Source organism: Sardina pilchardus, chromosome 17, assembly GCF_963854185.1.
Source record: "Sardina pilchardus chromosome 17, fSarPil1.1, whole genome shotgun sequence".
Taxonomy (NCBI): domain Eukaryota; kingdom Metazoa; phylum Chordata; class Actinopteri; order Clupeiformes; family Clupeidae; genus Sardina; species Sardina pilchardus.
In genome coordinates this window covers 26748490-26774289 of record NC_085010.1, presented here as the reverse complement: position 1 = coordinate 26774289, position 25800 = coordinate 26748490, and the positions used below count along the sequence as shown (strand labels likewise).

Genomic DNA, 25800 nt, shown 5'->3' with positions numbered 1-25800 from the left:
CAATTTTCGAACAGATGGTCACTGTATTTTTGTGTCCGACTCAAAAATAAAATCGGCCACTGCTGTTTGTGCAAAAAGACATCGTACACATCATGTGTTTTCGATCTGTGCGTGTGCGCACTGGTGAGGCTTTCCCCCCCCCTTTTACTTCGAGCAGACACATAAAACACAAATTAATACCCCGTTCTCACATCTGTCGCCAGAGAGGCAGAAAAGTGAGCGTATCCAAACGACGGTGATGATGTCATGCAAACAACAAAAAAAAGAGGAGAAGACAGAGCGAGCTCTCCGTTTTCACAGCGTCGACCACAGACCAAGCGCTGCTCATTAATCAAGCATGGAGGCGGCTCCCGCGTAAAGCTTTCAATCCTGTCCACGTTATTACAGACTGAGACCTGCCCCAACATGTGAAAGAGGATCAAAAGGAGAGAGACACACACACACACACACACATTAAGAGGTCCCCTGGGGCTTTAACTAGTAATGGGGCAAAGACTGAAGCTGAAATAGCTAAACCCACATTGTGGGACATGAGAAGACCTCTACATTAGCCAAAGCCCCCTTTAACTTAACATTATTCTTTAAGGGTTCGTTCACAAATACCACTGCTGTGTGGTTTCTACACCGCCCTCCACATGTATTGGGACCCCTGGTAGAGAGGAGTAGAAATAGGTATACTGTAGAAACATCTTTTGCCATTTTATCCACATTTCTAAGTCCAACCTTGAAGATGAGCTCTTTCATTCTGAAAGGGGGGAAATCCTCATAAAGAAATATTTTTTCTTTTCCACAAAAGCACATGAACCACAATTATTGGCACCGCTGTAATTATGATCTAATCTATTATCTGCACCCCTCTATTTAATTGCAATGCCTCCCTTTGCCAATAAAAACGTTCTGTCTTCTCTATCTCAAGGCATCTATAACATCTCAAGTTGGAGAGTACAAAATGTTGGATTTGAGAGAATTCCTCTCTACAGAATATCTCCTGATCTTCCTGATTCATAGGTCCTGTCTCATGCATGGAATTTTACCTCTGATCCTCTTCCTCACTGAATGTAGAGGGATGCAATAGACATGGGTCCTCCTTCCTCCAGGGAAGTTTCAGTTCCATTAGATTGGAACTGTTGTTTTAACTGAAAATGTGGGCCTTTTCAGGCAAGTGCCTATTTTACATACCCACTAAATGAGATCAATACACTTTCCCTTTCTTTGAATTGTGTGTTCCCATGCTGAAAGATGACTAAGGCCTCTATGACCAACAGGAAATCATGGATTACTGCTTGAAAAAAGTTCAAGCACTCTGATTACCGAACAGAAGTTGGATAAGAATGAAATAAAAGTTTCAGTTCTTTTTTTATTATTATTAGGGTGCCAATAATTGTGGCACCTGTGCTTTTGTTCAAAGGTTTTATCTCTATATGAGGATTTTGTCTTCCCTGAGTAAATGTGCTTCCCTTCAAGGTTGTTTTCATTGTGAAACACGAGACTGAGTTGTACTCATCACCCTTTTTAGTCATCATCAGGGGAGACAGTAAATAGGGCACTATGCCCCAGCTGTGTACAACCACTTCATTGATCTCCCGTACACTTAATCTGTAGAGAATGTTGACTACACAACCACAATACATTAATCCCTTAACCAAGATGGATTGCCTTCAGTGTCTAGTCAAAATTACTTCCCACGTCTGGTGGTTCCTACATCTGTCTTTGAAGTGATCTGAATACAAGTTGCTATGGCGTCAACACTGATTCAGAGAAAACCCGATCTACTCCGAGGACATCCTTAGACGAGACATGTGGCATGTCGTTACAGGAAGGGATGCAGACTACTTGCGTCATAAGATCCCACTCGCTCGCCCTCAGGTGCGCCACCGTAGGCTATTAAAATAGGCGTGTCACCAATGAGCAGGCAGAGGCATGCGTCCATCACAAAGGATAATCATTAAGATGTGAATAGCTCGCTTAGCTCAGGTTGACTTCATAGACGGCGTGTGAAAAAAACAAACGAGTAGGCTACAACATATATAGCCTATAGCCTAGACTTGTGTCGCTTGTATGCAATGATCTAAAAAAGCGACTAAATAGAAAACGGTTCAGAAAAAGTCAACCACAAAAATCATACCGACAAAGTTTACTGTATTTTTGTGATCATACCAGAGCTGATCAATATAGCCTACCACAACTTCGTCAACGTCTGAAGATTGTACTGATGCATCAGCTCAAATCGATCACAACATTGATAGTAAAGTACCCAAACGTTTTGGAGATATTTTGTTACATTACCTTACTGCCGAGTAGCCTAACCATCAGAGGCTATGGCATAGCCTACCTAGTCTCAGTGAACTCCCTGAATCTACTGCCATCCCAAGTAAATCCATTTCATGTCGTCGAACTTATAATATTTCAACTTCAAACTCATTAATATTGACCAAGACACCAGTCCACGTTTAGTCACGCCCAAAAAAAACATTATGTGCAAATCCTTACATCGTTTCCAGATGTCGACGTTGCGTCCCACGATGATTCCAGGCGCTACTTAACTTATCTACTTTGGTCATGTCATATTTGAGGTGGTCATAGAAAGTGAGTAGGAGTGGCCATCGAGAGGGGTGGGGAATTCGGCTTCGCTGGGACTACCTTTACGAGAGAGCGAGCGACCGAGCGAGAGAGAGAGAGAGAGAGAGAGAATCATAATTCGATCAAAGTTTGCAAATATGGACGTACCCATTCAATTGTAGCCTACGTTTTTTTTGCTATTGCTCTACATGAGTTGCGGTAGCTATTGGTGGGTAAATCTTTTCAATTAAATCGGCATGCTTTTCTTGAGTTACAGGCCTACTACATACAAGTTGAAATAAATAGGTGATTATGGAATTCCATGACTCTCCACAATGTGAAATATGCGCGCTCTCTCTCTCTGCAATCGCATTCCTGCATAGTCAGTCTTATCTGGCCTTGTAATTGAAGATGTGTATGAAGAATATTGGCATAGAATAGAAGTTGGATGGAAAGGTATGAGATTTTGAAACTGTAAGGTTGAGTATGACTAGTATGAATAATACATATTTGTGCGTCAGTACAAAGAGAATGTTCAGTCACCACATTGAGAAAGAGTAAAGAAGAACTAGGCCTCACAGCACCTACTCTAACTAATATACTCATTGGACGATACTTATTATTGCAGTTTAGTAAAAATATTAATCCTCCATCATGATGTCAGATTGATTAAAATAATGTGATGTCTCTCAGTTTATGAAATGTAATCTCTCTCTCTCACTCACTCACACACACACACTCACAGACACACACACAGATACACACATATTCACACAATGCAGCATTTTCTTTGTTTTTTGATCATCAGCCTGCCAACTGTAGCCCACTGTTGACAACCTTCAGTTGGGTTGGGAGTACTCCAAATATCAGAGGGACTTCAGCTCCCTCAGATCCAATTCTGGAAAAAGAATCGGAACCTTTTTTTTTTTTTTTTTTTTTTTCAAATTATGAAATTATATTCCAAGGCCACATAGTCACTCAGGGAAGGCGATGTAGAGTTTCCATCACACTGTCATCAACTTCCCTCTCTCTCTCTCTCTCTCTCTCTCTCTCTCTCTCTCTCTCTCTCTCTCTCTCTCTCTCTCTCACGCCGTCGATCACCGCGACTGAGTGTTTTTTTGTCTGGAGCAGTGTCTCCCGTGTTGACTCATCTGTGACCGGCTAGTGACATCGGTGCGACTTGAGTGATGGGTGATGGCACGCCGCTTTTGAGATGTGGTGGTGCAGTACAGTGTGGACAGTGGAGGGTGTGTGGTTTTGGATCTTCTGAGAGTGAACCATTTCACCACGGCATGCTTTCAAGTTAGTCATCCACTCTCGATTCATGTTAAGCTGGAGGATTTGGGATATCTTTTAAAAAGGGTGGTTTGCTTTAATTACTTCATGCTACTCGGCTGTTTTAGACGCTCAGTACAATAGGGCCACTGTTTGGCTGACGTTTACTGTAATTACCCATTGCTGTCTTTGTCCAGATGCAGAGAAGGAAAACAAAAGCTTTCCCAAGTACACCATAGCGTAATAAGCATCTTCCAGTGAGACCGAAGGCTCTCAGTATAGGAATGCACTGAGCTGGCCTGGTGAAACAAAACAAAGATGGATGCCCGTGTCCATGACAGAAGTTGTGTCCTCCCCCCTGGCCGTGTGTGTTGTTTGTCTGGTCTTGTAGAAAGAGAGTGTCTGCTGGCATGTTTGCTTACATCTGAAAAAAAAAAAAAAATGGAGCCCAGATGTGTATATGTGTCTGTCTGTCTGTCTGTCTGTCTGTCTGTCTGTCTGTGTGTGTGTGTGTGTGTGTGTGTGTGTGTGTGTGTGTGTGTGTGTGTGTGTGCGCGCGCACACATGTGTGTGTCTGTGACTGTGTGTGTTTGTGTGCGTGTGCGTGTGTGTTAGCACTATGATTCCACATTATGAAAGATTAATCGCTGTTTTTTGTATCCCATGGAAAAGAGGACGTTGTAATTGCCCTTCTCTCAACACAACTCCAAGCCTTTCATTGCATTCACATCACAGCTCAGCAGAGTCTCTAGTGCCCTTCTCATGCAATGCTGTTTATGGTGAAGCATTTCTGTCACCTCGGTGTGTCTCCGCTGCATTAGGACTGGAAATAACTAAAAGGTCGGATAGGAGACCAAATGAATAGGACTCTCACACCTGTTACTTTTGTCTCTTCTCACCTGTACTCGTGCCAGCATGTGTGTGTGTGGGTGTGCACGTGTGTGTGTGTGTGTGTGTGTGTGTGTGTGTGTGTGTGTGTGTGTGTGTGTGTGTGTGTGTGTGTGTGTGTGTGTGTGTGTGTGAATGTGTGTTGGGGGAGATGAGGGAACTCACACACTTTGACTTATGTGGAAAACAAGCTGGAAAGAAATTTCTCACTCCAAACCAAAGGGAGGACAATGAGATTATTTTGTTTAGTGTTTTCTGTGCAAACAGTCTTCGCCACGCTCCGTGGAACGACTCCAGAAGGGCTGATCACTGGCTTTCCTCACTCACTCCGCAGCAAGGTCTTTGGGTTGGAATGCACAGAATAAGAAATGTCATTCAGCAAGAATTTATAGGCCACTGGACTGGAGAGATTGAGAGAGAGAAAGAGAGAAGGAGAGAGAGAGACCAGGGGGAATAATGCAAAACAGATGGTGCAGGTAGCTCGTGGTATGGGATCCTTTTAGGGTAAAAATAACACACAGACACACGCACACACACACACACACACACACACACACACACACACACACACACACACACACACACACACACACACACACACACACACACACACATACACACAGTGGTCATAGGCTTGAGGATTTCCTCAAGCCGAGGCTGAGCACATCTCTGAGGAAGTCATGTCAAAATATGTAACAGGCGCTTTCATTTTGCGGTGTCTCTAGACTAGTAAAAGATTCATGATGTGTCTTAGATTAACAGTAAGCGCTGCTGAAGATTTAGTGGGACGGCCCTCCTCCCTTCTTTTTCCATAGCTTACAGTGAATGGCTGATGGCAGTTCACCATCACAGGAGGTATTACATTATCTGTGATTTTGCCACCTACACACCAGCTTACCCCGTTCACCACAACTAACTCCGCAAGGAATCGCCAGTGTAACAGTAACCGACATTACTTTAGTTAGGTGAAGTCAGGTTAAACATGACTACTGCACAATCCAAAATCCGCACACACCAGCACAAACACAACCCACCCTACGCATGTGTTCCACTCACCACCCATACCTAACTGTTGGGACTTTAAGAGATTTTTTTTTTTTTTTTTTTTTTTTTAATTATACATATATGTATTTTTTAAAGTATATATTTAAGTATATTTTTTTGGGCTTTTTGCCTTTATTTCCTGATAGTGAAGAGGTAGACAGGAAACAAGTGGGAGAGAGAGATGGGGTGGGATCGGGACATGACCGCAGGCCTGCTGCGCCACAGCGCTCCCCCTTGAAGAGATATTTTTACCTCAGTATTGGATCCATGAGTTGGTTGAGAGTGTGTGAAACATCGTCTCTTTGAGTGAGTGCTACCATGCTAAATGACTCATGACAAAATGACTGAAATCACATTAACTGTTGGCACAGGACAGAGGCCTGTGGAGGCCTGTTCAGTGTGTGAGTAAATCAACAGCAACATGTTGGCGGTATTATTACAAGATATTATTGTATAATAATACATATTATTATTACCTTAGGTGGTATCCAATGTGACGAAAACTGACAAAAAAGGCAGTGAATAAAAAAAAAAAACTCAAATATCGCAAAGAAAAGTTGATATGATTGCTTTTTGAGGTATGATATGAGGTGTTGTTTTTAGAGGTGTCTATATGGCATTTTCATTAAATTGGAACTGGAAAACTTTAGCAAGGTATAGATAGATAGAGATAGATGGATAGATACTCTAATGATACTTTAATTATGAGTAGCGTGCATACACACACACAAACATACACACACACACACACACACTCTCTCTCTCTCTCACACACACACACACACACACACACACACACACACACAATATGACTCTGATGCTGTTCTTGGATGTTAAAAAAGACCCTATAGAAAGACTCTTAATCCAGAATCACCTTGCATGAGTTAAAGTTATATTTGACCATACGACCTCAGGTACCTTTGGGAAATCAGAGGCATCACCCTTTGTGCTTACAGCATTATAGACAAAGGACATATAAGGTTACCCCCCCACACACACACTTGGACAAAGGCTGTTTCAGGCTCTGGTGTTTTTAAGTTTCCTCATGTGATTGCATCCAAATGCGCACTAAAATAGGGTCATTATTCCATCTGGTCGAGCTGTTCCAGAACTGTGTGACTTGCCTTTTTGGGTGGGACACCGTGATCGTGCTATATATTCTCTCACTCAGCGTGTAATGAACTCAGCACACCAGCGAGTCCAAATACAGATGCAGAGGTTCTGAAGTGGCTTCAATTAGGAAATTATTTGACTTTACTTTGGAACATATGGTAAGGGGTATGCAGGTGTGGATGGACAAAACCTAAAATAGAGCGTATTCCATCCACATGTAACTCAGATAAGTGAAATAAACAAGACATTTTGTCAAGCAAGAAAGAAAGATTTTTTGATGTCCTAGCTTTGCAGCCAAACCACAATGAATGTCATCACAAGCTCCAGTTAACATGATTACTGTCACCTAACTATTCTACAGCTTTTCAGAGCCACATCTGCAATTATCCAGATCACCGCTCACCATGAAACCCATAAATGGTATTACCCTCGAGCATCAATGACTCAGTACACTCCCACACTGATGATAAATGCATATGACATGAGAGCTAATATTCTCAGGGTTTAGTTTCAATTTAAGGCGCTTTCTGCTGCCGTCACCACTGTTTCAGTGGCACATTATCAGTTTACCCACCCTGAATGGTAGTCACGATTAAATCACCATCACAAAATGCTTTTGCAGTTATGCTTGTATGACTACAAACTGCTGTACTATTCGAGGGAGAAGATATTTGAGCTACTTAAGGTCTGAAACAGTCGGAAAGAGAGAGATATCTTCGTAAATCCATTAGTCTTTTGGTCGAAAATGAAGTTAATAGTCCTGCAAAATAAAGAAGTAACACATCTGTTATTGTATGCGGCCTTCAGTTTCATGGCTGTCTGGACAAAACTGGCATGCAAAGCTTTATACTTTGCTGCTGATAAATGTTTCAGAACTTTGATAGTACATCAAAGAGAACCTTCAGGTTTGATTTAAATGATTGTGAATACTGAGTAGAATTTAAGTTGCTATTGATGTGTTTTGTGAACAGGACCAGCAAAAATAAACCAGCAATCACAAAAACAGAAGTATGATGAGTTGGTTTATTGTGAAAACAGTAACATGTCATCTTTTCTTCTCCTTGTCTCTGGTCCAATGCCTCGACACAGTTTCTTTTCCCTCCATCCATTTTCAAAACGGGCTATTTTAAGCCTTAAGGTCTCCTGCGCTTAGTTCCTTTCCTGCTATCATCATACATGAATATGGTGGAAATTATGTCAGAAACAAGATTTTTGTTTTTCTACTTCAACTAGTTCTGTAATTATATATTTGATTTTTTTTTGCTTTTACAGTACGTACCATCCTTTGTCATGCTGTCCATCACATCTTTCTTTTGGTCTTCAGGACATACTAGTGTTAGACCTGGAAGACATGACATTCATGAACAACGCATTCTTGATGTATACTGTCATTGTATGTACTTATGCTAAAATGTCATATCTTACCGTGAGGAGATTCCAGGGCTTTCAGGACGTTCACCACATTTTCATCAAGGTTGTCTCCTGCCTCCACTCCCAGAGAGCTCTCCACAGTGTCATAATCTGTCCGGAGGTTCATAATGTTAAAATCAGCAGTCAACTGAATGTTTTGAGATGTTTTTGTTTCTATTGTTCTCACTGGCCCGACTTACTACTCACTCGGAGTGCTGTCGAGGAAATGTTTTGCATCAATCGTAACATCCAGCTCCTTCAACACAATCATTAGATCATCTGGAACTGGGAAAGGCAGGGTTGGTCGTTCTCTTCTCTCCTCAATTACGTCTGGTCCAGCATATGTGGCTCTCCTCAGTTCCTCAGTAATGAGGAGCTTTCTGAGTTCCTTTTTTTTCATCTTCCTCCTGCTTTTATTTCCATGATCCTGGTTGACTATAACCTCCAAAGCCTCCAGTTCTATTGTCAGTTGTTGAAATGTGTATTTTTTTACCCTCTTTTTAATGAGTCGGCGCATGTCGCCATCCTCATCATGCCGTGCTGCTAGGCAGCAAGCGAAAAAAAAGAACAAGCACATTAAAATACAACAATTCAACAAACAATTCAAAATTAACTATCTTCTGCACACAATAAAGTAAGAGTGAGCCAGAATTCCATGTTACACTGTGTTGTGTTCTAGATGACTTCACAATTTTTCCATGGTGCCTTTATGACATACACAAAATGGTTAAATACGTCATTCTATGGAATGTTGTCAAATTGTACAGTCTCTCTTGATTATCCATTATTTGCCAGTGTGAGTTATGGTCATGGCTGGACTTGGTTTATATAACCATTATAACACATTGGTAGACTCTACTTTTCCCAAAGCTTTAGAACCAAAGGAACAAAATCTTTCTTCTTGAAAATTATTTATCTTTTTTCAATACAAATGATCCCAAACCCCCCAAATTATGGACAATGTTTATTTCATAAAATTACTTAAAGTTGCACACAACTTGCTTTGAATGAAATATCCATATAGGGATGAAATAACTAGATCAATTTCATTGGACATGTGTATGTATATCCATACCTATGTTGGACGTGTATGTATATCCATACCTATGTTTATGGTTGTCAATGTAGTATAGAAAAACAGCTTTCATAAGTTTTATTACCTTCATTACACTAAATTGTAGATGAGTCATCAAGAGCAGTGACTTTGCCCTGATGAAGGCCTAGCCAAGGTTGAAACATGTTGCCATTTTTAATGATCATTCATGATTAAGCCTATGAATTAAAAGCTTTTTAAACTTTTTTGTGAGAGTGCCTGGGTCAATTCACCTATAATTAGACAGTATATTGGTGTGACTGACTGCCCATAGCTCTCTGGGTCCATCTCTTTCTGCTTTGCTCTCAGGCACTGACATCTGCTGGACATTGTTTAGCAATGCATCCAATTTTTAAACATTGAAAATGTATGGATTGATTACTTATCTCAATCATAGTATTATATATGCATACTTACATATTTTATAAACATAGTTTTCTAAAAAATTAAAGCCTATCAAAAAAAGACACATAATGACCAGCCATGTAATTTAACAGTTTTATTCAAAAGCTTGCCGTGTAATATGACACCGGTTTGGTCCATGACTGTTATAAGGGCACTTCTAAAAAGGAACACTGTGGTGAATGAATGGATGTACATATGACCTACACAGGAGCAGTCGGAGGGATATCAACTAACAGTGCAATGGAAGTATTAAAAAGCAGCATTAAATAAACATACAGCCATGTTGAAGCATCAACATACTGACAAGAGTACACAGACATTAATAATAACAAAATACTACAAAACATCAGGCTAGGTAAAAAAAAAAGTATCCACAGTTCAAGTTATGGATCGTTTCACATTTTTTTTGTGTGAACACAATCATCCTATATGCACCAAACTTCCTGCAACTCAAACGCAAAAGCACCAGGACAGAGATATTTGGCACATTCTCTTACAGTACCTAGGATAAGTGATAAGCCACCCTGGGTGCTTGCCAGGTGAGAAACATTGTCACTTCATTTCAAGTATGTTCCGACATTCGCTAGTGTGGCTCTGGCTGGGGTCTGCTTGAAGAGACCGCGCCACGCAGTGTTTTCTAAACGTTATGCCTGGGTTCTCTAAACGTTCCTGACCTCTGAGGCTTCCTGGAACGCGTTTAATGTCAGAAGTGATAACGACTGGCACAAGATTAGCCAATGGAATGGCACAATGGCAAGAAAAGTCCATTTAGGATATGAAACCCATGTCCCATGGGATATCACCCTAAAGTCACTCAGCAATGGGTGCATGTACAAAGATGCACAACACAACACAGGATAAAATCAAGGCACATTCTGAAAAAACATTTGAATATAGACTTTCGCAGGACAATCACAACCAAAAAGCAAGGCTTTGTGTTACTTTGTTTACTCTAGTGTTTGCATATTTAGAAAAATAGGACTGCATTCCTGAAAATGGAAGGTTTCTTCAAAACCTTGAGGTCTAATATAACACATGGTATAACAAACTAACCATTACAGTCCTTGAAAACTCTTAGAAACCCTAAACCCAATAATTTCTGCTATTTTGTATAGCTATTTTTTTCTTAAACATTACCCTGTTCAATATAAGATTCTAACACTGATAGACATAGCTTTTAGCTTCACTAAGGTTCTGTTTATCTTCAGGCCTATAATGCTTTGCTTGGTTAAATGAACTGTTTTAGACTTTACTGGAACTGAACATACTGGATTTTTGTAAGCCAATAAAAACCTGTGGCCTGAAATACCATTCATATATTCTCTTTTTCCAAAATGTAGTGCTCAAGAAAATATCACATATAAATAATGTTGGGGGTAATAATTAATAATAATTATTAATAATGTAACAATTTAAACAGGGGAAATGGGTCAGGTAGCCTTTTCTTTTTTTGGTCATGCCTAGAAGCAAGGATTGAATTTTAAATGCCCCCCCCCCCCCTCCCCTCCCCTGTGCTTCACAGTGACCACAAGAGGGCAGTGTGATCATCTGATATCTATGAAAGACTTTAACAAGTGAAGTCCCTGCGTCAGTCGTTGCAGCTGTTCGAGCCCGCTCAGCACGTCCACGCTGCTGTGTGAACCACCGAAGCTACGCTGGAGCGCCGGAGTCCCACCAAGCACCACTTCACGCCGCCACAGAGGCATCTGTGTGTGTGTGTGTGTGTGTGGGGGGGGGGGGCGACCTCCACGTGACCTTCAGTTGGCCACTGGGTTGCCGATGTCCAGTCTCCTCTGGGCAGAGCCTCGCTTGCGTGTCTCCAAGGTGACGGGCGTGCCTCCCAGGGTGCCTGGCGTCTGGAAGAAAGCTTTAGAGCCGGGAGCCATGGCCTCTTTAGGGGTCAAAGGCGTCTGTGGAGAGAGAGAGAGAGAGAGAGAGATTAGATCCTGAAGCACTTTCTAGCCAGTTCTGTCACATATAACTCACTCACTCACTCACTCATTCTTGCTCACACACACACTCACACACACTCACTCAAAAGTCTAATATCAATCTAACCGCATTTTAATTTCCTCTCTGACACTACAACCTCTCCGCCCCCCAAAACCCCAGCAGCAGCAGCAGCAGCTCTGATTAACGCCCCGTTTTGTCACGTTTAAATCTTCACGACTCCATTTGCAAAAGCATAAAAAGAAAGAGCATAAATCTGTGGACGGGTCTGATCGATGGAAGGCGGGACGCAGGATGCCTCGGGAGAGGGAGAGGACGAGGAAGAGGAGCTCTGTGGTGATTCATGTGCGCTAATGATCGGCTCAAGTCAGCAATCCCCCCCCCCTCTACGGATGAGCACAGAATTTACTGAAGGCTGTCCAGACGAAAAGAGCCTTTAAGAATTCAAAGCAGGACTGTGCACCGCTTCAATTCTATCCTCCATTGAAGTCAACAAGATGACATTTGCCAGCGACGTAAAAAAAGTGATGGATGATTTAGCAGCGGAGAGATGTCAGCAAGTCTCGCTAATGGCCCTTCCTGGACTGGATGGCTCTTCTGGGAACATGAGTGTATCTGTTGGGTTTATGTGCCTTCTGTATGGCGCACAGCATTGTAACTAAAGTGGATGTAAGCCACATTGTACTGTGCTGGGGGCCTTGATGGTGCTTTTTATTAACATAGATTGTAATGAGTGCACAATGCATATTATGAACTATCAATATTAATAACACTCATTATCAATACCCCCCACGATTTATGATAAAATAAAACATTTATCTTCTGGTTTGACACGGAACATACAGTAATTTCCTGCATATAAGCCGCATTGTGTATAAGCCGCAGGGCAGTGTTTTATGCAAGTTAAAAGAAACAAAACCATATTCACACCATATTAACTGCCCCCCTGTATTAACCTCATAGCTCAGGAAATTTAGCAAAATCAATGTATAATCCGCGGCTAATAGTCGGGAAATTACGGTAGTGTTGCTATGAATAGGAATGTCTACTGTCTACTGTTAGTGTTTGTAATGCAGTTCTAGTAACATGTGGAGAGATGGAGGCGGACTCACGTGAGGGTCAGTGAGGTGCAAGCGGTCAGGCTGCCTCTGCGCCGTGGCGGGGGACGCAGGGATCGGCGAGACCCCCAGGAAGGAGTGCTGCTCCTGGGCAGCGGACAGCGCGGCGGAGGGGGACGCCCCGGCCAGGGCGAAGCTGCCCGGGCTGACCACGAAGTGCGCCGGCGACATCATGGTCGGCACGTTGAAGCCGATGCCCGGCGCGTGGGCGATGTGCGAGGAGTCCACGGCGCCGTTGGCGAGCAGCGCCGCCGCCGGGTAGGAGGAGAGGGCGGAGGAGGGCACCAGCACGTAGGGCACGGCCAGGGAGGACATGGCGCCAGGGGACATCGCCATGCTGCCGGGGGACAGGGCCACGCCGCCCGCAGAGTGACCCGTGGAGAGCAGGAAGTTCAGGCCTGGACACACGAGAGAGGGAGGAAGAGGACTATGACTCGTTTGTTCCCATTTCACAAAACAAAATGAATACATAAGCAAAGACACAAATGTTGGAATGATACAATGAATATAATTGTATTTTATTACAATTATTTAGCATATAGTTCATTAATTACTAGTAGCAGTAATAACAATAGTTGTGATAGTAAACTCACTGTGATCCATTACACTACACAGACAGTTAGGTATGAAAAACCGAACTTGAATTCTATTCGTTAAATATATACACCACTGACACATAAAATGGCACATATCCTAATGTATGGCGCTCAACATTGATTGCACGACAACACGGTTGATTTCCAACAATTACAACAAGTCTGTTCTGGTGACAAACACCAGAACATTCCATCTAGATGGGCTCTGGGACATGCTTAGCTGGTTCGAAAGAGCCACAGGTGATTATTCTGCTGGGAGGGGGGAGGGCCTACCTGCAGAGTTGGGAACGTAGAGGTAGTGTGATGCAGGTTGGGCCACCGCGGGGCTACGACTCTCTCCCTCGTCCCGGGAAAGGGCCTCGCTGACGGGCACGCCCAGCTGCAGGCAGTGGGTAGGCGCTCTGGAGCTGTGCTGAGCACACTCTGGTTCAGCCTGTGCAACACAACGAGAAGGGAACAAAACATTTCATTTAGATGATGAAGAGAGAAGTAGTGAAGACAACTGGACTGTTTGTTCTGTTGTCAAAGTGCCCTGGTATGGTCAAGTGGAGCCCTCTTCTGCTAAAACATTAACATTAAGTGTTATGCTATTGTAACAGTGACATAACACCTCTATGATATTTAGTAATACCCCCATATGACAATCTTATAGTGCTTCTATAGAATGTCCCACAGAACTATAAGATTCGTATAGTTTTTCATCAGGGTCATCTCCGTGTTTTCCTCCATCATCATTTTTGACTTAATGTAGATCGCTGTGTATTCATTAAAAAACACATAAAGGGAAACATTTCAGTCGATATTTCCTGCTCTTCATTAAGATGTGGGGAAGCAGCTTCCATCACTTGTCAATTAAACATAATTGAAACAGATCGCTGAGTGAAATTTCTCACTTCGCCCATTAAACATAATTGAGTGGATTTCTCCTTCATAGAAATGATTAAACTGTATCCATTTCTCGAGAGTATTGCCATTGAGTTTAAAATACAGCCTCTATTCATTCAAGTATTCAGTGCTTAATATGTTATGCTAATAATCTCATTTGAGAGAGAAGAAGGAAGTGTAATTCATTTATTTAAGAAAGTTTTTTGTTATGAAGGAAGTTCATTTTGAGGAGAGAACATTAAAACCCTGATTTCTCTGTGACCGTGAAAGGGAACTCATGCATGACTGTTATGACATGTCAACTCAACTTTATGGAGGACCAACGTTTTCATCTTCCTCGTCTGGCATGACCGAGACCGTGAGATCTCATCACTCATTTGAATGGCTATTTTCACCTTCCCAAGTTTTACAGGCTTTGCCAAGCAGCGACGGCAGACGTTACCGTAAAAAAAACGCCCATAGTGGGAAATGGTCCAATTCTAGCACTAGTGACATGAGTCCTTCAGACGTGTGTTGAAATCATGTGGCCGTCATAAAGGCCAGTAACCCTGTGTGTCGCCTGACTGACGTCTGGAGTTTGTGCTAATTCGGACATCTTAATGGCCGTTACCACGGGGACCTGAGGAGGCTTCCCGGCAACTGCTGTTGTTTCTGTGTGTAAATGAGCAGAGGGCACTGCCATGCTAATGACACGGCTCGCGAGGACCTGACCGGTCACCTTGGAGACCAACAAACATGTGCTCTGTTGTGATTATAAGACACTGGCAGGGAAATCTTTCTTGCTCCCTGATGCACAGTGAAATGCAAATGCAAGTCTGTCTGTTTATCTGTGTCTGTCTATCATGTCTGTCTGTCTGTCTGTCTGCTTGTCTGTCTGTCTGCTATCTCTGTCTGTGTGCTTGTCTGTTTGTCTGTTATCGCTGTCTTTCTGCGGCCTGAGCTAATGCGTCAGTGCCAATCTCATCTCTCACCTTCTGCTCGTCCTCGCGTCGCTCTCGCTTGCCCGCCTGCCTCGGCTCCATATCGTCATCCACGCTCTTCCTCTTCTCTCTGACCTCTGCCGCCCTGGGCGACGACCCCTGACCCTGCCCCTGGGAGGGGTGAGGGCCCTCTGGGGCTGGGCCCCCGTACAGCATGAGGATGGAGGGCTGGGAGAGGCTGGGCAGGTAGGTCAGGTGGTGCTGGGGGTAGGCGGTGGCGTTGGCGACGCCGTGAGGTGCCGTGGGGAGGCTGTAGGCCCCCTCGGGAATGGAGATGGGCACGGCCAGCGGGGCGAGGCCTGGGGAGCGCACCTGGGGACTGCAGCGCTGACCCACCGGAGTCTGCAGACTGGGAGACAGAGACAAAAAAACAACCTTTAGCTAACACTCATGATAAGCACTGACAAAAACAAACATGTTATTCTAACAAACAAACATTATTCAAACAGCGGCAAACAACGGAAAGTGTACACAAATGGTACGGTACAAACACGGAACCCATTTAAAAAAAAGGGACCTGCATTAAAAAGCATCAATTTGGAAAATAGAGACATATCTGAACACATTATTTTCCAACCCATGAAAACAGACTCAACTCTCCAAATACGTCAACATTTCACTTTTATTTGTGCAGTGTTGCATGAAACCCTTGGATCCGCTGCCTTCTGGCATAAATGTAGCTATGTGTACGGTCAATAGTACAGCTTCATAACCCAACCGTTTAGATTTTGGATTTATAACAGACACCGACCATTTAACCCATCTGCATCAAATGATATGTGCATTAAAAGTGTATCAGTAGATGCACGCATGCTGACAAGCTGACATTTTGTTTGCAGTCTGAAAACCACTTTCTCATGTTTACTAGAAAGCGCTTTTGGCCGGCGAGCGGATTTTCCTGCCGTAGTAACGTGAGCTGTGTGAGCCCCGTGCACAAGAGCAGCCTCAGCACTGAGGGGAGATGCTGTGGCTTGGCCTACGCTGCAACACACACACACACACACACACAGATACGACACACACAAACGAACACACACGCTCTCGTAGAGAGCAAAGCGTAACCAACCCACCGCCCGACCCATTCAAGATCACTTCCCTGCCAACGTGCGTAAATACTTCGCCCGAGACCCCTCTCGCCAAGGGCCAAGGTACATAAACGCTTAAGAGCTAAATGACTATGTTCTGGCCCAACGCTGAAATGACTCGCGTACGCCAGGGGGGCAAATCGCCCAAATCGCCCAAACCGAGGCAGTTTGGGTTACACACTTCTCCGTAGCCGGGGCCCCGTTGAAAAACACACTCGGCCTTGAGGGATGCGGCCAGCGCTTAGTGTGCGACCTTCTTCTTCGCGGTGAAGTCCCAGAGTGGGATCTTGCGAGACCAGAGCCTCTCTCTATCTCTCTCTCTGCCGCAGCCGTTTCCTCTCGTCAGCACGGCTCTGCTTCCATCTCCGTATCCCAGAGAGGACGAAACAATGCGAGGGTGATTACTTTCTCGTTACGAATCTAACGGGACTGCTATCGATTATTTCCCCCGAAAACTGAGACGCCGTGTCACTGTGCAGTTGGGTAACTGGTAACAGTTTAATGGGGGAGCAGAAGCATTTGAGACAAACATTCCAGGCAAACGTCTTGAGAAAATGTCATTGTTATCCTGAATTTTCATTGAAGATGAGTCAATAAAACGGCTGCTGCAATTATACTGCCGCTTTGCAACTGGCTTTTTGCACACACTGGACACACACACACACTGGCCTTTGCACTCCCGGTTCATCCAGACACACACACACACACAAACACACGTGCCTTTGCACTCCCTGTTCCTCCAGGCACAAGCATCTAGAAACAATGTTTTTGTACATCATGCAGTGTGGCCCTCTTTTTCTGAAGACGACAGCACACCATGTGTGCTCTCACAAACCACCCGTATGTGAGACACACACACACACTCACAAACACACACACACACATAGAAACTCACCCAGGGGCCTCTCCGAACTGACGACGGCACACGGCGCTGCTGCTCCCCAGCTTTCTGGAAAAATCCAAGGGTTCGACCCGATGACCTGCACACAGGGGAACCGCAAGAGTCAATCATCTCCAATGATCTAAACCATGTGGAGCGCTGGACGAGATAAGAGCCATGGAATGTGCCGTGGCACAGAGGAGTCAGGCTATGGGAACCGACTGCGAGAGGCCAAACATAGAATCCTACCACACTGACAAATTAAACTCATAAGTCAAAGTTATTAAACATCTCGCCGTTGCTTTTGATGTGCTTGCAGAGAAAATGCTGTGGCCAAGTGTGTGTGTGTGTGTGTGTGTGTGTGTGTGTGTGTGTGTGAGCGAGTCAGAAAGTAACCACAGTTTCCATTCTGCTGCATATCTGCTTCTGGCCTGCACTCATGTTTTTATATATAGTGTGCTTTTTGTAGGATGTGTTACATAGTTATACACGTATGTCTGTGTGCTCACAGTGCTGTATGTGTGTGTGTGTGTGTGTGTGTGTGTGTGTGTCATACCTGAGTTCTCTCGGTTTGGTGTGCTGGGCGCTGAGTTGGTGAGTCTGAGGTTGGCAGCGGAGGTGGGCACCACCTGAAAGGAGGCGTGGCGTGTAAATTTCTCCCTTCTGCCCGCTGGCACCGTGAGGTGGGCATCAGCGTTGACCTGAGGCAAGGGGATGCCACTGACTGCCACAGAATCCTCTGCAGACCAACCAAGGATACATCTCAAGTTAGCCAATCACACTCAACAATCTATCCAAAGCAATGTAGTAGTGAAAATGTTAACAAAAATGATGATATCTATCACAAACATATCTAGTTATTTCGACACATTAAAACCATTACCATCTTCATTATTAACCCAGTCCAAACTACATTACCGTAATTTCCCGACTATTAGCCGCGGCTTATACATTGATTTTGCAAAATTTCTTCAGCTATGAGGTTAATACAGGGGGGCAGTTAATATGGTGTTTTGTGTCTTTCAACTTGCATAAAACACTGTCCTGCGGCTTATACACAATGCGGCTTATATGCAGGGAAATTTCTATACATGATTACCAGCACTGCATTATTAACTAATAGAATAAATGACTGATCATGCATGCAGTGCACTCAACATCATGAGAGGAATGGCATCGACTCTAAAGGAATCTCAGGTCGACTGATGTGCGTGTGTTAACTGACCAGTGCTGGTGACGAAGTCGGCGGGGCCGATCCACTTGAAGGCCGGCTTCCTGCCCTTCTCCTCCCTCACGTGGACCTTCTTGATGAGGGACAGGCTCGTCAGGACGTTAGCGATGTCATACAGACGTCGTACCTTAGCTGCCGAGACCAGACAGGCAGAGAAAGGGAGAGAATGAACTTTAACATCAACAAGGCCATGCTATGGTCATGCCATTGTGTGTGTCTGTCTGTATATGATAGTATTCTGCTAGAATGTGGATGAATATGGCTGCAATTTTAGAGAAGTAGTGTAATAACACAAACGGTAACTTTGTGGGTCAGTTTCTGCGTGTGTCCGTGTCTCTGTCAGTGCGTGTTTGTGCACACACTAGGAGCTCACTTTTGTATTTGCTGTGATTGGCAGCGTCCTGGCTCTCCTCGATGAGGATCTTGGCAGCCGTGTCCAAGGTAACCGTGAGGGTTTTGGACACCAGGAAGAGCATGACAAACTTCTGGCTCATGATGCGCAGGGACTTGTCTTTCCTCCTGCAAGCCGTGGCTGAACGATGGGACGAGAGAAGAAAACACCGCACGTCACGTCAAGACTCTTCACTTTCAATCCCCACAACATTTTCAAAGAGAGAAAATGGAGCACTTCCTCCACGGATAGTTACAAAAAAGGAGCCAAAAATGTAAAAGCAAGACAAAAATGACTGCGTAATAAACCAACTAATAAATCAATTAACTAGGTATCTTTTGTGCGTTTAGGTGGAGGGAGGACATTAGATACTTTTCTTAGAGTATGAGATCAATGCATATTTTGACTGTTTTGTCAAACAAATCACCCAAATCACACCCAAATCACAAGGCGTCACCTCTGACAGATTCTCCAATTTCCCACTCCTAATCCTAACAGGGTGCCAGGGCTCATCAATAAGTCTTCCAAAAGTGAACTAAAGCTGTTTTATCAGACTAGCAGGATCTAAGCAAGAATACACCAAATAATTAAGAATATCAACTGAAACAGTGGAAATTACATCCATTGCTGTTTAGCCATTAACCGGACAAGCTGTAAAGCTTTCAGAAGGCTCTCATTCAGAGGTAGGTACACAGAAAATAAGATAACTGCTAAAGTAGTTTGATTTAATCACTAAAACCCCATCAAGTCTTTTGGGATGCTTCTACCCCCTCACCCCCCAACCTCTACCCCAAATACTCTTCATTCCACATCACAGAGCAGCAACTAAAACAGTAGAAATGATATCCAGTACTGTTAAACCGTTTATCTTATAATAACATATAATACTGCATAATCTGCTTCCTCATTATCCTCTCTTAATCAGTCAAATCCTGTCAGGACTTTTAGGAGCCCCCACCCGCCAAGCACTCTTTGCTCCACAGCACACAGTATTAGCCGTTTCTAATTAGCCACTCAGCTGGGCTTCACATACACATACCTTGCTGCCATGGCGACAATGAAGGCGCTAGCCCTGTGTTTAGGTCTACTACTGCTTGTGTGCAGTTGGGATTATTTATCTAAAGCTGGAAGTATTGACTCTGGCCACCAGTGAGGGACACATGGTTACCTGTGTAGAGTGGCTTGCTGAGGCCCTGGACGCTAAACTGTGATGTATTAGTGTTTTTTTGGTGGGGACGCTATTAATAGCCCAGTAACGCAGCAGTAACAATACACACTGCTGAGCACTAACCAAAACGACAACCCGACACTACCACTGGCGACTCACACTTTCCGTTCCCATGGCAAAATAATTGATAGACAAAACGGTTACCCATCAAAAACACTGAACACTGATTTCGCCTCGTTCGACTTTCCCTTCAAACTCCCTCCATCACCACACTGATCTCCCTCTCTTTTCAGCCTTCGTCTGCACAAACCCCCCACCAATCCTCCTTCTTCCCCTCCTCCTTCTCCTCCTCTTCCTCCTCTTACCGTAAGAGCCATCTCCCTCCTCGCTCCTCTGCGCGGGCCCTCCGCACGCCGCCGCGCCCGCCGTCGTCTGCTCCATCTGGAGGTGGTAGCGCTGGCGCCGCCCCTGCTGCTGCAGCTCCTGCAGGGTCTGGCTGAGGCGCGGCCGGCCGTGCCACACGTACTGGTTCTTGGCCATGCGGCTCACCAGCATCAGCGACTCCAGCACGTTCACGATGTCGTAGATGCGCCGGCGCTCAACACCTGTCTCGCAAAGGCCCAACAGGTTTTGCTATCAGTTATTTGCATTTGCATATCATTATAATGCTATTACATTTCCACAACTATACTTTCGTTTTTTAAAAATGATTGAGGCATGGTCATTACATGCCATTACTTATATCACAAAAACGAACACCGACCAAAAACTAAAAGACTAGGATAATGAGTCTTGACAGGTCTGAGGCCTCACTATGTTAGATATTACTATGGAGGACACAATTATGTATCGAAAATCACAAAACAACATCTAAAAAAATTCAATTTCACAACCTAATCATCAAGTCCCCTGAAGCAAGCATTTGCTCTATTACTGTGTTCGGGTTGATAGCGGATTTGTAGGATCCAATTATAAGCTGGCACAGGCCATGTCACTGGAGTGGGGGTGTGTGTTTGGTGGGGGGCTGCTGGGCGGATAACTCTAATCAGTGGCACAGTCTTACCCAGACTCGTGGCCACCTCGTCCAGGGAGATACTGATGGTCTCGGAGGATGCTGGGTAATCAGGGTAGAGGGCCAGGAACTTCTGGCACAGCAGGCCCAAGCTCTTCTGCTTCCGGCTGGGCCGCTTCTCAAATTCATCCCCACAGTCTTCCACCACATCAAACTGTGTGTGTGTGTGTGTGTGTGTGTGTGTGAGAGAGAGAGACAGAGAGATTTTCATACATATGTCTTCATACATACAAAAACATAGCAACACAATTCTAAACTACACACCTTTTTAGCATATTCTCCTATGTTCTAGTCAGACTAGCTAATGTGTCTCATACATCAGGGAAACAAATGTATTTATTCTTCCTGGTCTGAATGAAACCTGTTCACAGTGATGACTTAAACACTGATAACACGGATTACAGAGGGGTTCTATTGTGATTGAGGTCCAACAAGCTCGAGAGTCTCTGCATGCCAGGGTGTCAGTACTGTACCTGGCAGGAGTCATCCAATTCTGCATCCTCTTCCTCTTCCTCCACTACCACCAGTTTCTCTTCATTCTCAATGGGCCGGAAGAGGATTTTCTTGATCTCTCGGTCCCTGATGTCTGGGCTGGCCGCACTGATCAACATCTTCAGGTTGGCCGTGGGGGTCCAGGGGTCTGGATGGGCTCTGTCAGGATGCTTTATGGGGGTGATGTGGATGAACTCAGAGGCTGGTGCCTTCTTGCCGTTAATAGACGTGGATGCGACGTCACTCTTGTGAGGAGTCACTTTCCTTCTTTCTAGCCTTACATTCTCCTAAAAAAATACATTGGCGTGAGGGGGGAAAGTACAAATTAGTTAATGTTGTTTTTTCCCTCATAAGGAGATGATGCTTCACAGCTCTTGTTACACAAATAGGTCAGATAAATCAACAGGTCGTTGTAAGTCAAAGACCATATTAATGGTCCACACCTATGGGTGAATAGGAGGGTACTTGCCTTCTGATCATTTTTGCCAAAGTCGTCCTCGATTGCTGTTCTGCCTTTTCGCGGACTTATCAGGTCATTTAAAGTCAGACAATCAGTTTCCATCTGTTTAGACAAGAAACAATAAGAAAAATCATTGTTAATGTCATTCATTCATTCATTCATTTTTTACAATGATCTAAACTGCAGTCGATGGAAATTCTGATTCATGTTGAGCCAAAACTGACGATTCTGCAAAAATTGCAGATATGCCATTTTAATAAACTTGTGGTGCGGCTATTGTAACAAGGAAACGATTCAAATAATGTTATTTCTCAAAGATTACGCCCTTGTCGAACATAAGGGGTAAGTAAATTTTGGCGCAAATAATGTTAGGTGAGGTTGCATTACCTAGCTGGCTAGCTGTGGAACTGTGTTTGTCTGGGCAACCAAGTTAATCCCATTTTCATCATAAACGTAGATGGGTAATCAGACAATAATCTTTTTGTATAATAGTTTGGTGTTAACACTCGAGGAATGATTACATGGCTCAGAAATGACAATGTAACTAGCAGTGTAACTTTTTAGCAAGCAGGCTAAGAAGCTAACAAGGTACCCAGCTAATGTCCAAAAATATTGCTTCAGTTGTCAGCAAGTACGATTTCGTAATAGTATGTTTAACGCACACATAGGCAAAGCAACAGTCAAACACTTTCACTTTAAAGATCAGCATTTCTATAGAATTATGTAGCCCGTGTTCAACTAAGCGCTGTCTTAAGTTAACACTAGCTGGTTAACCTGACCTATCGCCCGAGTAGCCACAGGCAGATATCTATAACGTTAAATCAGGATAGCTCAAAATTAGCCATCAATAATCCTCAGGTTACTTACCTTCGCCGTTTTTCCTTATTATAAATCACGCGATAGACAACGATTAGCAAATTCGTGATAACTACTGTTACATCTGTGCTTCCTCAACAAGACATACTTTCCCTCTATAATAAACTTCTCTCAGATACTCCTGTATGACTGACCACTCTTGAAGTTGCATTGCTGCTCAGAACACCCGCTCAAGCTTGTTTTCTGGCGCTCTGAAACTCGCTCCTCAATCTGACCAATCGCCATCAAGCTTTGGTGTCGAGGCTCCCCTCTCGACCAATCAGCATTTAGTTTAACCACGCCTCCTGGGATTTGTTGGCGGGGCAGTCGGCGCGGTCTGCTGCACACCCCCGAGGAGTTCTCCGGTGTGTAAACTAGCTGTGGCGCGCACCTAGAAACCTAATTAATAAAGCCAATCACTACAGCTTTTGTTGTCAGGGGTAGACCACAGACCCACTACAGCTCTGTCTAATTAACTCGAGCAGAAGGAACACAGATGGAGGTGCGAGGATAAATGACAGAGGCGCTCTTTTTGGCGCTTACACCGCGGGAAAAACTGTAATTTGAGGTGTAACCGGGGAGTCTAGGACCCGCCCCGAAGGCTATCCCCGAAACTTTTACATAATCGGCTGTAGACTGTAGCCTCTGCTATTTTAAGAAATTGCCGCGCGTTCAGTCAGTGAAATTAGCTTAGTGTGTAGCCTACCAGATGTGTCGAAGGAAAAAAACTACCACCGTTTATTTAAATCCTCAAATGTATTCCCATAAAAAGTTGAAGTGGGACAGAGAGCGCAATGGCCCATGAAAGAAACAGGCTTTTAGGAAACCAGCATTTGATAGAACTGTATGCTATCGCTCCCTTTTCACAATGACATTAACCTGCTGCTGTTGTCTGTGTGGTTTTCCTGTAATGGGAAGTTGTTCTGGTCTCCAACCTCATAGCGACACAGAAACACAGAGACAGTGGGCTTCTGATCCCTAACTGCCTAATAAACTCTAAATAAGTGGACCTTTTGTGTAGCCTAATGGTCAGCTATTGGCATAAAATAGTTTTTCTATAAAAGGCAAGCCCATCTCTTGGATCTGTTGCCATGAATCTTCCATCCAGGTCAGTTTAAATGTGTCGGCACTCATTATTGGATGTGGTTTTCTGGAGGGGGACATCTTATTTGAGTTTAAAAACCTGGTCATTGTCTGTTTGCCTATCTCTTTGAAATGCTTGATGTCCACGTGATGGTGCAAGGTTCAAAATAATGACTTGGCCTATGGAAAATATTCAGTTGTTTATAAAGGATTCAAAGTGTTTGCAAATCACAGAGATACTACATGGAAATTGGAAAACCAACACGACCGGAAAACATTGTCAAAGGTGGCTGTTTTACATCTCCTGTTGAGATAACAGGTGGAGAAGGATGTCCATAGACACGTCCCATCTGATCACAAAGCAGGTAATTACTAAGGATTCAGTCGACAGTGTTGTTCGCAGTGATGTCAGTTCAGCCAGTGGGAACTGCATATCCAAACAATGGTGCAGCCCCAGCCAAAACATTAACCCTGTAGCTGACTGGGTAAACCCAGCCCGATCTCTCAGCGATTGGATTTCCTGCAGCTCAGGCTGGAAACCTGCACATTTATCTCTCCTGCTTCCTGTTCACGGTTGCTGGAACGAATCACAAATGGGCAAAACCGGATCATTGGTCTGATTGTTGAAGGAAATGCGTATTTGAACTATGCCGATCGATCATGCCTTTTGTGCATTAGAAATAGCGCAGACTCCCCAGACTAATGTTCCATCTTAAAAGATGGAGCTTAGTCTGGTGATAGGCTTCCCTGTAGCCCTAAATCTGTTATTTTAATTTCAATCCATCCTCTTTAACCTGTGTGAATATCAGTATGAAATTACATAACCATCGCTGTAATAAACTTCTGTTTCAACAGACAGATTTTAGTCACTCCATCCATCCAGACAAGAGTGATGATATCATTTTCTAAAAGGTTGGTTACATTCTCATTCCGAACAACATTTGACTGTTCACTACTACAGGTGTAAAAATGTGTTCACTATTTACCTGAGATGGAAATGTGTATGTGAATAAAAACCTAAAAGCTCAAGTCTCACATTTTATCAGGCTATCAACATTTTACAGAGGGACCACCTTTGTTTAGAAGAAATGATGCAGGTTAGGTATAGACATGTTAAGGACTAGACTTTTATTACATTCAGACCAGCAGTTAAAATATATCCACAAAATGTTTTGTTAAAATGATGAGATTAAAACAAAAATAAGGTTGTCGGAGCTTCATTGCTAAACACGCCCAATCAATCGTTCTAAGTTATTAGTTGCAGGGAAGTTTACCTGCGGAAGACAACTATTGAAAATACCACTGAAATAAAGCAACGCTTGATATATATATTTTTTATATTTTGACAAATTCATGGTTGTCTTTCCTCCACCATCCACTCTTCTCTCTTCCTTTGGAACACCTGGTTATTCTGTTGGTTATGTCACCGTAATATTCTGCTCAGGGTTGTGCTTGGATATCTGATGATGAATCTAAAACACAAATGAAAATACGGTAATCAAATTATTCATAAATGCAGATAATTCCCACTATGGACATTCTGAAATGTTGGTAGACTAACCTGCTGCAGGATGACTTGTTGAAGAGAGGGATTATCCTCAAGGTTGTACAGACTTTTCACTGTGATCTTGACTGCCAATTTCTTGACTTTCTTCACACTGTCTGCAGGGATTGGATAAAGTGTGTTTTTAAACTTGAAATCAGCAAAACAGTGGAATGGATGGAAAGTGTAATGTTGTCTGTAAAGTTACTGAACCTCACTCACCT

General features: G+C 43.6%; 2 protein-coding genes across 3 annotated transcripts in view; both read right to left on the bottom strand.

The window, feature by feature from the left end:
- The window catches only part of csrp2 (cysteine and glycine-rich protein 2), a 9544-nt gene extending 6953 nt beyond the window's left edge, over positions 1-2591 (bottom strand). The window contains exon 1 of one of the 2 annotated variants that reach the window (XM_062517775.1): positions 2491-2591. In XM_062517775.1, the coding sequence (XP_062373759.1) occupies positions 2491-2561 (71 nt within the window). In that variant the 5' untranslated portion in view covers positions 2562-2591. Of the gene's footprint in view, positions 1-2286; positions 2306-2490 lie in introns of those variants that run through there. The other variant, XM_062517776.1, reaches the window with a different exon arrangement.
- An 8716-nt stretch (positions 2592-11307) lies between these two features.
- e2f7 (E2F transcription factor 7) lies at positions 11308-23082 on the bottom strand. Its single transcript, XM_062518286.1, has 13 exons — positions 22963-23082; positions 22105-22197; positions 21617-21922; positions 21135-21297; positions 20437-20676; positions 18886-19044; positions 18507-18644; positions 17838-18020; positions 17297-17381; positions 15308-15665; positions 13725-13884; positions 12850-13253; positions 11308-11697 (listed from the first exon to the last, which is right to left on the bottom strand). Exons 2-13 carry the CDS (start codon positions 22195-22197, stop codon positions 11545-11547), a joined length of 2442 nt encoding a protein of 813 aa, XP_062374270.1. The 5' UTR covers positions 22963-23082; the 3' UTR covers positions 11308-11544.
- Between the last annotated feature and the right edge of the window lie 2718 nt (positions 23083-25800).